The sequence below is a fragment of the Haliaeetus leucocephalus genome, unplaced genomic scaffold (assembly GCF_000737465.1).
Source record: "Haliaeetus leucocephalus isolate CR32 unplaced genomic scaffold, Haliaeetus_leucocephalus-4.0 Scaffold526, whole genome shotgun sequence".
Taxonomy (NCBI): domain Eukaryota; kingdom Metazoa; phylum Chordata; class Aves; order Accipitriformes; family Accipitridae; genus Haliaeetus; species Haliaeetus leucocephalus.
The window spans coordinates 516,274-533,504 of record NW_010972962.1 but is presented as its reverse complement, the minus strand read 5'-3'; the positions used below and the strand labels follow the sequence as shown (position 1 = coordinate 533,504).

The following is a 17,231-nucleotide window of genomic DNA, read 5'->3' as shown; positions in this document are numbered from 1 at the left end:
TGGTTCTGTAGTGCTGAAGTGACACTGATTTTTAAGTCAGAATTTAGTTTGTATATGGAATAAAAATAAGAAAAACTAGAAAAATTCTCACTGAAGTGGTCAGTTAACTTTAATACTGTAAAGTAATTTTTTAAAGTCAAGAAATTCCCATGTTAAGATCACACAAAGTGATTACAGGCTGCAACACATGATAAATGTACAGATTATATAGTTTTCATGATTCTACCTGTTTTGAGATTCAAAATGCAGAGTTACTATTGCTATTGTATAGGTTAGGATAAGCTGAAGGGCTCAGGTGACAGAAAGAGGTTATGAAGGAAGGAAAGAATGACATGCCAAACTTGTGACAAATGAAGTGGTCGTGTTTGCTCTAGTAGTAAGGCATCAGTCAAGAAAAAAGGCTGCAGACCAAGAATAAAGTGGCAGAGCAAATTGAATCTAACAGGACGGACAATGAATAGCATGCTATTTGAACACTGAGGGTGAGATCCTGGCCCTTAGTGAAGTTAGTGGAAACCAGCTGCATGAGCCTGGGTTTATATTCTGGGCTAAGGAAATGTTAATAACCAGTATTCCAGGTAAGTTTGTGCAGTGGACGTAGTCGGGAAGAAGATGCTACCCTGAAGTTAGTGCCCTGAAATATACATATGTTAGGAGTTATATTAATTTCTTTTAAAATTATGCTTGGGAATAGTCTTAGATGAGGATCTGCTCATAGGCACTGGCCAAACTAAGAAGAAAGGTGTCCTATGATCCAAAGAACTGAAAATGCAGTTACCCCTCCCGAAAAATCTGCAGGCAACATGCGAAGACTTTATGAGATAGTAGTATTGATCTCAGTAAACCAGCAACCTTACCTGTCATCCTTGTTAGTAAGGAAGACTCTTACAGAAGACTCTGAAGGAATGTAATGGAGCAGCTTTGTTAGTATTTAAGGCTGGCTCCTCCCAAACATGGGAACAGTGCAGGAGAAAGCATAATAGTGAGTGTTTGGAAACAATAACCCAGTGATGAAGAAGGCATCATCTGGCCCTTTATGACTAAAACTGTGTTTAAAACAATCGATAAGATAAATCAGTAAAGGGACAAAGAAAGTCTGGCAATAAAAGCAAGAAATACTGGCAATAAAAAGTTAGTTATATATAATATTCAACAGATTTATTTAAATAGGTAAATATATTATTTAATAAGAATGTCTTTAATTTGGAAAAAAAGAGGCAGCTGATGGATCCCTAAGATCATTAACTTCTTGAAAGAGACAACTAAGAAATTGCTATTCAAGTGTTTCTCATAACATAAGAACTTGAATATAATTACTTTGAAGCACCTAAAAATCTCAAAAGGGAAATGCTTTTTAAATGATCCACAAGTAAATTGTGGAACTCGCTGCCACAGAATGACTTGGCTGCCAAAATACAAGTGAGCTCCAAAAGTTGTTAGATAAATTCATGCTCAAATGATCCACCCAAACCAATCTGAACACCATGATGCGATGCAGTGTCCCACTCAGAAAGTCCCTAAAACTGTGCTTAGTCAGAAGTTAGGAGGATATATGAAGAGAAAGCATCACTTGCCTACTTGCCCACTTGCCCTGGTTCTTTTCCTAATTAGCAGTTAGTTAAAATCAGAGACATAATAATAGTGGCTAATTGTCTTTTGCAGCCATGTGTTGTATTTTGTTAGGTCTGACCCAACAGAACAGTTTTGGATTAAGTTGTATCTTTTTTCCTGGAAGTCTGTAGGTACAGTATACTGCAGTTAGGAAATGCATAGCTGTAATGGATCTTTGAGCATTTTAGATCAGGATACCTTTCATATAAAAGACATTGCGGTAGTATGGCTTCAAAAATGTGTGGTGACGATACAAAGCTCTGAAAACATTTTACATCTAGATCTGTATAGAACTTGGGCTTGCTAGACTGCCTGAACAGGTGTGTTGCTCTGGGTGGTGCATTCATCCAGTACAATAAACTGTAATAAAACATGAATGGTCCCATAAAATTATATTGATCCAGTGCTTTACCATGTAATCTCCTCACTAGAGAGCATGTTCCCATTTGCAAGTGCAAGGACTTGTGATGAAAGTTCTTAGTCCACTGAAATTAAACAGTACTCAAAATGTATTCAGTAGGCTTTATAGTGCAGCACACTGGGGTTTATGTCAAAGGAATACCTGTATTGTGTAAATTACAAAGTCAGTACAAGGGATGGTTTTCACATGTTGCTTAGCCTGATGTGTCCCTTCCTACAGTAATGTAAACACTTGTCAGTGCCAGTGCTGCTGTATTTACTGTTGTCAAGTTGTATGTGATGTATAAACGTAGAAGAAGCTTTATTATTCCAATGCAAAGGAAAAGTAAACTGTCTTCCCCTTCCCTTTCCCCGTCCTTTCTCCTTCTTCAGTAGGACTGAAAGTTTCACACCTTTGATGTCTGCCTTTATGGTGTTTTTAAAAAAGTTAAAATTAAAAGAGTTGAAGGTATAGACGACAAACCAGTGTGAAGTCCATGTAAAGATACCCCAGCTGCCTTTCTGTTGACAACCCTGGACGTTGAAAATGGCTTAGTGTGGCAGCCAGATCCCCGGGGCTGCGGGCACGCAGCTGTGGGCTTGGAAATGGCTACTTTGTGCATCTGAGCTTTGAAAACGGCAAACTGGAAATGGTGGATTTAAGTTGAGATCCCGCCATGAAAAGCTGATAGCTTGGTTAATCCAGCGTCGGTATTTTGTCATTTCTGACCAGCTAACTGGCTTCCATGGGCACTGTTTAGAAACAGAAATGTTTTCATTTGCAAATTATCAATGTACTTCGGGATTGGAAAAATCATTGCTGCTGCACAACACTGTTCCTCTACAATAGACTGCCCACACAGAAAACCATTCTGGTCTGCCCTATTGCTGAATATCTTTGTGAACATAATCTTTGTTGGACAACTCACCAAACAGAAACGGTTAGTTAGTTAAAATGTTAATTTTAGCTTTGCAGTATTGCTTCCTCTGTTGTTCTTTTGTTAAACACCAATTATTATTATAGGGATCATGATTATGAAATAACTTCCGTTTTAAAGTTTCAGAATGGAATGATAACTTACATTCCTTAAAATATTTATTTCAAGTTTAAAAATACTTTTTCTTGATGTGTACTGTTTAACTCAAATACTGGTATATATCTGCAACAGAGATATAACTAAACAGAAATACTTTTTGTGATAAGAATTTACAGTAGGTGACTGCTGAAATAGGAAATGTTTCATATTTCTTGAGACTATGAAAATGTCACTAGTGGCAAGCTTGTTCATTTTAGCTGCTAGAACTGAATTTTTGAAGAACGACATTTATGCGGTATATAGATGTATAAACTTAGAGATACACATTTGATATTTTACTCTGATTTTTTTATTAATATAGTGAAAGTTATATAACCATAAATGTAATCGTTAATCTTTAATTATTGAATTATCTGTTCTACAAAAGTGTTTTAATTATTTGGAGTTCATTTGATCCAAAACAATGCATGGGCATTTTTTCTCGGAGTTTTAAAATGACTGTGTTTTAAGAAGTACATTTGTTTGCCTAACTGAACTGAGGAATATTTTGGGAAACTCTCATTGTAAATCTTTGTCTAATGCATATTTTTCTTCACCAAATAATTGCAACAGTAAAAATAACTGTGTTTGCCATCTAGCTAAGGTGATGCTGTTACTGATATTGTGGATTTTTCTCCTCAAGTTTACGGCCCTGGTGCATGCTGAAGTGCTTGGGGTGTCTGCTAAAGATTAAATTATAGCCTGACTGAATGATAAAACTCAAGCAGAGCAACACTGATACTTTTCTGGTTTATTGATTGGATTAAATAAGTGATTTAATCAATTTACTGTGTAATGTATATTAATATCATTGTTTCATGAATATTGACAAAAATCTTTTTAAACTTGCAGCAAGTAGTGGCAGCAATAAATGCAGGAATCATACCTTTAGGAAACACATCTACTCAGATCAGTCACTGGGACTTGGGAAGTTCCTTCTTCTTTGCTGGCACTGTTATTACCACCATAGGTAGGACACAGCTTATTATCTTTTCATAGTAAATGAGCTGACACTCTTTTGATTTCCAGTGTGTACATATGTTTGTTAATGGTAAATCTTCCAAATATTCTGGTTTAAAGTAGAGAGCTACTTTTAAGATGTGGGGGCAGAAATGATAGCTGTCTATAAGGAGCCCTAGCTGAGTAAATGATTCTTCTGTAGAAGAAAAACGTTGCTGTGTATTTCTGTGAGGTGACTAGAAGAGGTTGTGGAAACATTTTCTGGGGGGAATTTGGTCAACTGTGTAATCACAAGTGTTAAATAGGGCATGATTTAAAGCACATGTGCATTAAACCTTGACTGAGATGTATGGAATTTCATCTCTGTATAATCCCATTCTATATTGCTGTTTTCTCTAAATTCTGAAAAAGGTGAGAAAATGGTAAAGATTTGGTTCAGCTTTAATTTAATCAGTTATAAGCATTGTATTGATAGGCAGATTTACATTCAAAGGCTTACTTTGATGCTTCTGTTTCATTCAGAGAAGTCCAAAGCTGTAGGGTTTAAGAGCCACTTGTCCCTCTGAGCAGGTGTGAATAGGAGCAGCGCTTGATCTTTCAGTTTCTTCCCTTTGACTACAATATAGTGCACATAGTACACAGTTCAAAGATGTAGTGTAGCTCACAGAGCACAGAAGGGGCATTCACAAAGGTGGATGGAAATTTGAAGAAGAAATCAAATGAGAAAAATAGAAGACCTACATTACGAGAGTAATGCGTAAGGAATTGTAGCGTTGTTACAATAATTACCTCTACATAATATTTGTATGCATATTGAGACAGAAGATGTTCTTTTCAAGTGTCTATGTACCTTTGTTCTTTTTTTATGTAGAAGTGTGTAAGTACTATATTTTTTTGTGTGTTTGAGTATATACATGTCTATAGATGTATGTATAAGTATTGTGTCCATGTGTAATATTTTTCCACATCTAGAGTAACTGAAACACAGGTTTAGTGAAAACAAAAGGTAAAACTCTTACCTTATTGAGAACAGCAACAGACTTACTGATTTTATAGTAGTAGGTCCACAAGATAATAAAAAACCAAGTATTGAAAAATGTAATTTTAACAAATTATAACCAAAAAAGAGCAAGAACCTTGAAAGGATAGCTTTAGGATCAGTCTTATGTTATCCTCTTCTGACAGCATGAAGCTTCATGTCATAAGTATCCCTGGTCCTGTAGAAAATGCTTAATATTTGTTTCAGCTCCCAATAAGGATAAAAGTTAATCTATGAAAAGTGTTCAAGGAATTAAATGATTCAAAAATTATTTTAGAGCAGTGGAACATTTCATTTCACCATTTTATTTCCAAGTAAAACTAAGGCTTTTCTAAATCAAAATGTTTCCTAATTTAATTTATTGACCTGATTCTACCAAAACATGCATGAGTCTTGCTTAGAGGTGAGCAGGGGATCTGCAAAGGCATCCAGGCCTCTGATCTGCTGTCCCCGAGAGGCAAGATAACCCAATAGGAAATACATTTGAAAATTAATATTTCAGGTCATTTCTGCAAACCCAAGCAGTCAGAATCAGGCCAAACTAGGCAACTGTAAATATTTATTTCAGGTTTTGTGATAGAAAGCTGAGGAATTCTGGGGGAAAAAAAACTTCCATAAAATATTTTGGCTTTGGAGTAACTGTGTTTTTCCTCGGAGATCCTTTCTGATGGGAAGCTCCCAGTCAGTTGCAGTTTTGAGCTTTGTTTCTTAGGCCCTCAGGACAGCACACTTACTTACATGAAAGCTGTAGTGTGGTTGGGATTGTTCACAGGGCTTGCGGTGTGACAGCAGGTGGAGGTGTCACAAAAAGCCCTTGGAATTGTGACTTTCCTGGGAAAATGGTGACAAGTGTAAAAGCTGGGTGTGATTTTGTTTTCAGAGCAGTACCTTTTCATATTTGAGTAACCTTCTGAAAATGAAGGCATTTCTTCCAGTTAGGGGGCATATGGTTATCATGTAACTTGATATTTTGGTTTTTCAAGAGACTAAAAATGTGGTTCATGAGCATCTCCAAAGAGTTGCCATAGGTTTCAGCCAAACACTACAGATTTTCTCTGTGGACAAAGACAGGACCTTATAAATTCATAAAACAACTTTACAGAAATAATTTGTAAAAGCAATTTCATAAATATGAATAAAATTTATAAATACTATGTCCTTTAGACTGTATACCTTAGGAAGTACTGGAATATAAGAAAAAGGAATTACTACCACTTAGAGAAAATGATAGCTTTCCAGTGTTGCAGCAGATTCTCTAGCTTTCCAAATCTCTTATTACTATAATTTTACCTTATCATTTAGCCTACACTCCTTCTGGTGATATCTCAGACTCCAAGAAATTCAAATGGAACCAAGAGTTTATTTATGGATAGTGTTTCCCAAACCTTTCTTTATGACAGTAGCACTTCCATCCCACAAGTATTTTTTTCCTGGGGAGAGGGGATAATAAATAAAGCTTTTAGCATTTCCCTAAGCAATAAGTTATTGTTTTACAGTTACTATTATTATTGTATCAGAGTAGTGATGAACATTTAAGTTAAAAATATTGACAGTGTATTTTGGTGGCTATTGGCAGCAGTCCAGAACCATCTGTAGTTTCTTACTCTTCTTGGTCTCCTGTAGACTGCTGAAAGGCTTTGTGATGAGGACATGTAAACCTATAGATCTTCAAAGCCCACTCGCAAAAGAGAAAGCATGGCTTGATGTTTATTTAACAGGGTTTTTTATTCTCTTATAATCCTTCATGTTATCCAATAAATTTTACAGGGCATGTTATAAAATTAATAAACTCAGTTTTAATAGAACATAATCTGTCAAACTGCTACTAGGTCTTTCCTAAGAAGTGGATTTAGTTGAGAGGTCAGGATCAAACAATTTCACAAGACTTTATTTAGAAAAGATCCTTTGTAGCTTTTTTTCCATGTCTGAGTGGGTTGGTTTTGGCTTTGCATTTACTACTGTGCGACAGCATAGAGCTTGTTTCGGGAAGGGACCTCACTGGTTATAGGTTTGGCTTGCTTAGTTAGGTGTTCTCACTTGTGGATATGTTTCTAGAACAAATATGCCTCATCTCAACAAAGAAATGTGAAACTGTGTGATTACTCTGTGCTTATAGAGCAGTTTCAGACAGTCCTTAAGAGGGAAAAGGGTAACAGGGAGAAATGGGAATGCAAAAACTGTCTATGAAAAATATTGTCGCATTGTTCCCTGGGATACTGTGCACACTGCAAAGCACAAAAGATACTCTATTTTTCTACCTGAAAATGTCATTATCCAATCAGTCCTGTTCTAAGACCACATGTCCAAAGAAAAGGAAAAAGAGAGTTGGGAAGAAAAGCAAGAAGAAATCGTAACTCAATCATAAAGGTGGAGATAGTACTGAGGAAGAGGGGAAAATAATCTTTATGTCACCCCTTTTTATTCTGAGAGTGCATTGTTGGCACTGCACATGTTTTTTTATCCTCTAGATCATTTCCTTCAATAGGTAGCTTGACTCAGAAATGGGCATATAGACACAACCTGTGCACACCCCGCTTCCCCCCCCAGACAACTTATATCTTAGGTCCCAAGAATGTTTTTTATTGGCAGCTGGGTAGGAAAGGAGACCTCTTGTACTGCAAGCTTGAGACCTGTATCTAGAAGAATGAAAAAACAAAGTAGACATGCCAAGGCTTTGAGCTTAGTAGCTGTTTTCCCAAATGACTGCTGTCTCAGCACATAAAAAATGTAGCGTCAACCATAATATTAGAAACCATATCATGAAAACCTCTATGAGACTCCTATGGATCTTCATTTAAAATAGTTGTATTATTTCTGCTGTTATTCCAGCCAGTCTATAATGACTTTTCAAGCACTGCAAGTAGACATATAGCGGAAAGGGCACTTATTCAGACTCCTGGAAGATGGAATATCTTGAATAGCAGTTGTGAGCACATCGGGAGTGCCAGCAACCACGCTGGTAGCTGTGATTTGCCAGAGCGCATACTTTCAAACAGAGCATGGGGCTTTGCTCACAGAGCTCCATTAATACGTTAGCACTCGAGGATACTTTGCAGCCATATTGATGTCTAAATCCAACAGTTGCTAATAACTGTGTCTACAAATCAAAAAAGCAAGAACCCATTGTCCTTTTCCACTTTTTTTCACCAGCCCTTGATTTTTGAACCCAAACTTCTCATATGCACTGGAAACTGAGCCTCTTGAGAAGTTCACTCATGACTAAAAAAGTCTTTAACTTAGCTTCATGCAGCTAGCTATGCTAGTACGGTTATGTTTTTTGGGTCCAGAAGCCTAGCAACTGTTATTGAAGAGTGCAAAGGAATGTGAATCTTTTTTTTAAAAAGAAAAATAAACAGACTGTAAATATTTATGTTTCAGGGAACAGTTGTGAATAGCAAGTAACTAAGATTCTGAAAAAAGATTCATATTTTTGACTAGAAATCTGAACTTGATTTGTCACTTTTAGAGTTGCAATTAGTTATGTAGGTTCAAATGCAATTTCACTGTAAGGAGTACTTCTTTCTGCCATTTTCCCACTGCCTGGACAAGCTTTTCTTGTGAAGGCAGGGTATTTTGAAAAGTCTTATTACTTTGCTTATTGATTTGAAACAATAATAAAATCCTGCTGCTAAATCTGTCCCTTCTGGCACCATTTCACTGCATTTTTGAAATACAAAGTAACAGAATAATGTGTTGATAACTAAAATATACAAAATATGTTTGGTGTTATAAAAAGACAAATATTGTTGATAATCAAATGTGTTACCTATTATGTCAGATAATAATAAAGATAGATAAAAAAATTGCAGATGACATGGAAAATTTTTTCCCTTAGTTCAGAAAAGTAAGAAGCATCACATACTTATGTCAGAATGGCTTTTTTTTGTTGTTGTTCTCATTTGTGCCACCAAAGAAAAAAGAGAGCTATCAAGGATGAGTATAAAAATTTCATTTGAAAAGATTACTCCAATTTGCTTATCAGAATATAAGTGCTGGGATGTCTGTTTGTGTATTTGAAAGGGAAGAGAGAAGAAGCAAGCAAAAGAGAGTGAAGTGCAAATGCTAAGGTGATTGAGGAGGGAGTTGGTGAAAAACTCCTAAAAGTAAAAAACCATAAAATACATTTGCCTGAAAAATATTCTGATATGTGATTTTCTCCATCATATCAATATTCAAATCTGCATTTGGGACTATGATTTAAATGAACTTGACTAAATGGTGGACATTGGAGTATATGGCTTCTGAGGACCTGTTTCTTTCAAGGCCCCTCAACTTGAAATAATCTTCTTTGCTTCTCTTTCCAAAGCAACAGGTAAAGTTTCACTAAGGCAAGGTCATGGATCTTATCCTCCACTAGTAGCCTGGATGGACGTGTCAAGATATCATATAGCTTCTAGCTAGTATGTGTGTGGCAAAGCTGAGTATAACCAGTTGATAAGACCGGCTGCAGAGCAATGCAGAAAAAGAGTGGTTAAGATTTATGGCCTGTGCAAATGTGGTAGTGAAAGACACGCTAAGGAGGTCACTGGGGAATGAGGTGGAAATGCTCCTTCTCTCTCTTACTCTGAAGATGACTCCACCGAAAACTCCTGCTGTCTTACCGTGATTTCATGTTGACTCCCAAAGTGTGTTAAATATGTATATCTCATCTGATGAAATGTCAACATAAAGAACTATATTATTTAAAAAAACTCCCCCTGAGATCTCTTCAGAATTCAGTCTTTCCTCCAGGTTAGCATTGTGCTTACCTTCCTATCCCCGTGCTGCTGTTCTTAATAGAAGATGTTAGAGCTAAAAATAGCTTTTTAGTCTCTATTTCTTCCATTCTAATTTATCTATCTATCTCCTTTGCTTCTTTTGTTGCTCCTGTGAAAAAGTGTCTGAATTTGACCCAGTTATTGGCTGTTGACAAACAGTAGTTTGCTCGTGCTCTGGAGAGACCTGTTAGGATTTGGCAACGAAACTCTCCAAATACTTCATCTGAACTGAGCATACTCTCTCCCAGCACAGTAGCAACTAAACAAGATTTCTCCTGTAATTATTTCTCCCAAGGACAGTGAGTAGAGAGCGTATTACCACTATGCCCTCAATTTTCTCCTGCATTTGTTCAGGCAGCGAGAAAGAGGGCTTATCTGACTCGAATGCTGAGGAAATAACACTTGGACCATACAAGGTTCAGGAGTAATAATTAGGATAAGACTGCTGGGAGCTAGGGAACCTGGAACAGTGGTGGAAGAAGGACCATGGTGAAGAGCTGAAAGGAAATATTAGATGAAGAGCTCAGTTAGAGACATTGAGGGCTTGTATATCAGAACAAATTGAAATAAATTGAATGAGCAAATCAGAGAAAAGAAATTGAGCCTCACTGACCAAAACAACTGAGACTAAGAGAAGGAGAGAACCACTTTTTTCCTGCACGTGCTAGAATACTCAACAATGCTAAGGGAGGCTCTGAAATTGAAGAAGTGCAAGTCTATGGGATGATACACGGCTTTAATTACACAGAGAAGTGCTATTTTTTCTACCAGCTCCATTCTGATACACAGGTATCTGACATGCAGGTATATGTCAAATTGCCAGCACTTGCATGTTCTGTGGGCCATATTAATAACGGAAAGGATCTGATATTTCTGGTCATATTGTTACTTTAAATTATTAGCTGTATTAGAAAAGCTTAGGGTGATGTAGCCTCTTAGTAGTGTGAATGTACAAGGGAGATTTTGTTGACCTGGTAAGTTCTGAATTCTGGACAAGAAACTTGGCAATGGATGGTAAAAAGGGATGCTGTCTCTTTAGGGACTGTAGTAGCATCAGCGACACTTCATATCACTTTTCATATCTTTTTTGCACTGATCTTTTTTTACACATTTTTGGTCTTTTAATCCTGATTCAGAGCACTGCCAACTACTTATTTTCTTGTAACACCGAGTTTCCAACTATATTTATATTCTGGAATATTTTTTCTGACCACCTGGAATGTTTTTCAGCATTGATGTGATTTCATTGACAATCAGTTTTGTCAAAAAAGCCTTTTTAATTTCATTGATAAGCTTCCTGTTAGGCAGCACTGATGGTTTTATTTTGGTGTGGTGTCTGTTTATTGTTGGATCTTGCAAAGCAAGGAGGAATACATACCATTTTTGCAGTTTGATATGCTCATACATTCTGTCCTTTTAATCTTCCTTTTCCTCAAAACCAGCAAAAAGTTATGTTAAAACAAATTGCCAGGTATGCAGCTTTCCACCGCTGTTTTGTACCTTCTGTAATTTCCTAAACAACAGACTATGATTCATGCAGTTCTGCTGAGGTCTTGCTGTGGAGTGAAAATGTCGATTCGTCAGTTGTGACACAGTCCCCAATTTACACTGCAAATGAGCACTGAAATTTTCACAGCTTACTTTGCTAATGCTGGTGTGCTAATGGAGCTGGATTTTCTTTTCTTTATTCAGATTTCTCACCACTGGCTGATCAGTATAGGGCTTCCAAGCCTCCCGATCATGTCCATTTTAATTTTCAAGTTACGAAAGCTTGTTGCTATCAATAAAGGAAGGGCTGCTAGGAAGAATTGCTGAATATGGTTACACTGTTTGCAGAATGCTAGGATGAATTAAATTATTTCCTGCTTCCCCTTCTGTTTATTTTTGTAATTGCATCAGGAGCGGTGCAACCAACCATGAGAACTTCAAATCCTATAAGCAAACAGAGGCCCAGGATTTTGGAAAATACAGAAAAAAGTGAATGTTTTATGCTTTGTTTCTACTAAACAAAGAGTAACAAAATTGGAGTCATTGAGTGTGTAAGGTTTAAAGGTCAAAATAAAAGCACCTGTATGTAGTGTATCTCATCAGGATAATCTGTTGGTAAGTTCCCCTTTGACCATGTTAAGCTGTTTACCATTATGTGCTGCTTTATTCACAGCTGTTTGCACTTACTGTTTAGTTCAGCTGCTAAACAGGACCAGCTTTTAAAAAGGGAATGGTAGCCATAATCAATGCCAGAGTTGTTTTGTTTTTTTTTCCCCTCAAAAAAAAAGACTAACAATATAAGTGTGGTGTGTTGGGTTGTAACCTCCTTTGAAAATGAAGCTGACTATCTCAGCTGGAATGTCTGCCTACTAATCACTTTAGAAAGTAAGGTAATTTTTAGGTGCCTTTATCAGAAGTTCTGGATTCTGAAGACTTGAAGATCTCTTGCTGAGCAGTTTCACAAATCTGGCCAAATGGCATATGGCTTTATACCAGGTGAGAACCTGCCTAATACAAGTCCCACTCTGTTTGCCTACCACATTGACCTGAATGTAGGATGAGGTGGTTTTTCTTCCTGGAAGCTAAGATCTGAAGAAGATTGCTTGTGTTGTACTGAGGTTTTGCTCAAAATACACATCAACTGTACATCTGCTCACAAGTCCCAGGAATGCCCCTTGGCAGTCTGACTGGTTGGAGAAGGGGAGGGGATAGTGCTCACAGGGAATAGCTGGGCCTGGTGTACTGAATGGGAGATCTAGGATCTGCTGAAGAAAGGGCTCGCTTGGCCAGGATAGCCTCTTAGCCCTCTATTCACTCAAATGTTTGTATAAACTGGGATGTACCATCCCTGACAGCTGAAATTGAAAAACTGATGGATTCTAGTTCAATGATATTTGAAAGTGGACTACTTTTTTTGGTTTTTTTTCAAAGAATATGAAAAGGTAGTTATGCTTATAGCCTATAAGGGCTTAAAGATTTCTTGAAAAGGTGAAATGCCAGTAGTATAAAATCTGGTGCATTGTGCAATCCAGCAGTATGGAGTAAAATAGCATTAAAGTATCACTACAGCACATCAGAATATCCATTAGCATTTTATAAAAGTGTTGCGTTTTTTTATACACTGAGAGCTCTCTATATTTTATAATTTTCTCATTATTGCCAGCAGCTTGGTGCCATTAAAAAAACCTGAAAAACCAAAAGGGAATCTGGGTAGAAATGCAGGCGAAAGGGAAATTAACAAACTCCATTAACTTTTTTCCGCGAGTCTTTTGCTGTATTGAATCCTTTGGTGCTTTGGAAAATCTCACCCTCTGGTGTCATTCTTTTTTGCAAGATCTGCATCAGTTGGTATGACTGCAAGCAAAGTTCTAGCTCACATCTCAGTGTGGGTTAGAAATCCATATTTTTCAGGAGCACATGTTTATTTCTACAGTAACAGGCAGATAATCTGTGTGTGCAGTGCTTAAGACAAAGAGGATAAAAACTGATTTGAACCGCTAATGCGAGTGTAATCATTAACTACAAAAGCTATGTTCTAATGTCTTCAGTTTTTCATTTGGGAGGAGCACACATTTACAGAAGACACCTGTTACTTGCAAGTTACTAGCAAGATAGGTGGTCAAAAGGAATTATGGGATGCAAATTTTAGGTGACAGTGCAGAAAAGCCCTATATATGCATTATCTACCCTTTTCTGGTCATGCTGGGTTTCACCAATGAATAGTTAGATGCTTTTCCAGGTGTGAAAAAAATGGGATGTAAGCAAAAGGAAGGACAATTGTCTGCTACATACTAGCAAAAAGCAAATAAATATGTGTGTTAGTACAGCTATTAGCCTGTAAAACATATGATGAGTTGCTCTCTTTCTCAAGATGTTTTTATGTTGCGTACTAATGGTTAAAATTTTATTCTGGACTAGCGAAGCAGGATCAGGAAGAATAACACCTTTATCCTTGTAGTTAATTTACCTTCTGAAACTCATCGTATTCTAGCCAAGGCGGTCTCAGATTGTTTTTTTTTTTTCTGTTGTTGTAGGTGTTTTTTTTTTTTTTTAAGAGAAGCTGTTAGAAATACTCTTTGATGTTAATATGAGATAAGCATCTAAGTTTTTGGCTTTTTGGTTCTGTAGGGACAAATCTGGAGATAGTTTTACTGTTGTGGCTTTACTAGAGATGTGCTTTTCTCTATTTTCTGCACTTGTGTGGGATTTTGGTGTGTTTTGCTGAACCAGTAACCAAAGCCTAGAGAAAGCCAAGTATAATTAAAGAAAAGACATTACTTCATTTGGACATCTTTACTGTGGATTTTTCATAACAATGATACAAACTATGTAAATTAAAGTCTTGCTTGTTGGACAGGAATTTGATAGTAATCATGGTCCCAGTTAGTCTCCCTTACCTGCAGGGATACTTACTCAACTATTTGTCCATCTGAAATCATTAATTCAGTATGCTCAGATACTGTGGGTGTGGAAGTATTAATTTAATATTCAGATGAATAGTTGGAAAGTCTCAAGCAGTCTGAGTAGGAAAAAGAAATCCAATCTTCAGAATTCAAATGCTTTACAAAATCCATCAAGGCAAAGATGGTTTTTTCAAGGCTTTGAATGTAACTACATTTTTTTTTCATTCCACAGAACTTGTTATTCTTTTTTATAAAACATATATTTAAGTTCTGGTATCCAGTGTTAAGACTATATATGGTTAAGGGTGACTTTATTTGAAAATGCTGATGGTGTTTCTTACATGCCAGACTGTCATGAGGATGCCTGAAATTCTAATCAAATGGAAGTATTGGGGACATCACTCTTGGGTCCTCTCTTGTTTTGGATAGCAAGGCTCCAGCTGTAACTTCTGAATAATTGCTTCCTTGCTGTCATCACCTTTTGCTGTATAGATTTTTCATCTCACTTGTTTTCTCCAGGCATATAATCTGAATTAAAAACTTCTCAAGAATGGATTGATGATACTTGGCACTTGTGGGGCTAACAAATAAACTCTTTTCTGTCACTGGGGCTAGTTGTACAACTAATTTTAGTTCAAGAAAGTTTTCTTTTTGGTAAAGATAAATACTTGAAGGATCAGATCTCTTTTATTACATGTTAGCATTTTGCTAACCTGTGAAAACTTTCACCATCTGAAGCTACTGCATAGGAAGGAAAGTCCTTCCTCTTTTCTATGGATGCTGTTTCTTCCTGTCCAAATGCAGAATGTTTTAGTTGTCTTTTTTCCTCTTTAACCCCCAGGATTAGCCATAGCAAGAATTATTTGTTCACCTCTAATTTTTGCAGACTTTCATTCTGAAATTATATAATTGGATCATTTATTAGTAATGACTTGCTCAGTTTACCTGCATTCTTTGGGTGGTGTGGCACAAAACAGTTATCAGGGAAAACATGGATGGATGGAAGACCTTGGTTCACAGGTCTTTGAGGCTTTTTGCAGTGTGATGCTTCACAGCAAACAAATGATTGTGGAACCCGCATGGTGCTTGCCATCCACTGTTCTGATCTTTTTGCTGTTGTGTTGTTTTGTCTGTCTTGTTTGTTTAGATCACAGACTCTTTGAAGCAAGTATTTTGGATCATAATGGTAGCAATATGATCAAGTGTCTGTATTGCTCAGTTTAACTAATGACATGTTAGAGAGATATCTTACAATATACAGTTAAAATTGCTAATCTTTTTTACTAGGTGTGCAATGAAGAAAAATTTCTGCATCAAAGTTCTCTCAGATTAAGGATCGCTACTATTTCTAATTTACAGGATCTAATTTTATGTGATATTTGAATACTATTTAAAAAATAAAAAGCCACAACAGACAAAAAGACTGAAACTTTTTTCAATGTAGTGGTAGATCTTTTAATCTTACTCTATAATCTTTTAGTTAAATAAGGTAAAGTAATGTCAGAGGCTATTAGAGCCTCTACTTTGGCTTTTAAGTAGGTAACATTCTCTATAGGAAATAACCAGTAATTTTAGTGGTTTAAAAAGGTCTTTGATTATATGTTGTTGGCACCCACTCTGGAATCATGTTGGCAGTCTGAATGTAGTCTTAGATTTGGATATAAACATGCTGAAACACATTTTGTTTCACCAAAAGCTTTTAGAAATCTGCCAGCATTGTTGCTCTGTTGAACCTTTTCTCCTCTTCAAACTGACCTGTAGATACCAATTCATGCTTTTATTGCACCACAGATTGATGAACTTCACTCTGATCAGAAAATCACAGTTTATTTGCGAAACCCCAGCATTTGGGCTTTTGATAAACAACCATGATTGCTGCTTGGAGAAATGGGTGCAGGAAAATACATTTGCTAGAATTCAGGAAGAGTTAGAGCACTGACAGCTATGACAGCACTCCTGGTGAAGGCAAAGAAACTTTTGCTCTCTGCTTGCTCTATTCTTTCTTTAATAGAAGAAAGGATGGTGGATGTGGAAGGAGCTATATTAGGGGCTGTAAACCTTGCTCCACACTTTGGACAGTGTAATTAGAAAGTGTAATTCAACAGCCTGAGAAAGAAGAACTTCTCTGACCATATGTCTGTCTAGTGTCTGGTTAAGAACTGGCCAGAGAAAATGTGCTTACCAGAACAAGAAGCCATTATCTGATTCACTGCTCCATTATCGATCATTAGGACTGAGAAATTTTTAATTTTCGTGTGTCTCATTATGGGATTTATTGAGCTTTATCTGAGCCCTGAAGTGGTATTTTCTTAGGCTACATAAAAATGTAATTTAGGTTTGCATTTGCCTAAAATACCTTAGTTTGCTGTGAGATGGTTTGTAGATCATCTGTGTGAAGAGACATCTATAAATTTGTAATGATTTATGGCAGATTCTTATTAATATATTTTTCATCCTAGTAAATAGCTTTTAAATCTGTACTTGCAAGTATTGCATGCTCTTGTCTGAACTTTTGACTGCTAATTAGTCATTGCTGTTAAATTGTTCAGAATTTTCATGTCTACAGACAAATATGAAATATGGATTTGATTGTTCAGCTAAACTGATAGCCCCTTTTGCCCACTATAGGTCAGTGAAGACTTGGAGAAGTCATTATTCTGTACTCTTTGCTCTATTTTTTAGCTTGCAATCTTCAAGCTATGCTTTTCTTGCAATTGGGTAAAAGGAGCAGTAACCAGTGTGGTTCTGCAGCAATAATTAGAGAAGAAATGAGTCAGTGCTATCAGAAATGCACACATTATAACTGAGCAATTGCTACTAGTAGAATATTAATCTCAAAATAGCGTTAGATAAGAGTGAAGATACTGAAATGCAAGAATTAAAGATTTCATTGCTAGATGTCTTGTTAAATACATAGATTCATAGATGCCTCTGAAGCTGCAGTATTACCAATAGAGTGGTTGTCGTGGTTTAACCCCAGCCAGCAACTAAGCACCAC

At 36.6% G+C, this 17,231-nt stretch overlaps 1 protein-coding gene across 1 annotated transcript in view; it reads left to right on the top strand.

Moving 5' to 3' along the window:
• KCNK2 (potassium channel, subfamily K, member 2) overlaps positions 1–17,231 on the top strand; it is a 76,570-nt gene that overhangs the window by 9,885 nt on the left and 49,454 nt on the right. Inside the window, exon 2 of the mRNA XM_010576389.1 lies at positions 3,939–4,056. Within this exon, the coding sequence (XP_010574691.1) occupies positions 3,939–4,056 (118 nt within the window). The remainder of the gene's footprint in view (positions 1–3,938; positions 4,057–17,231) is intronic.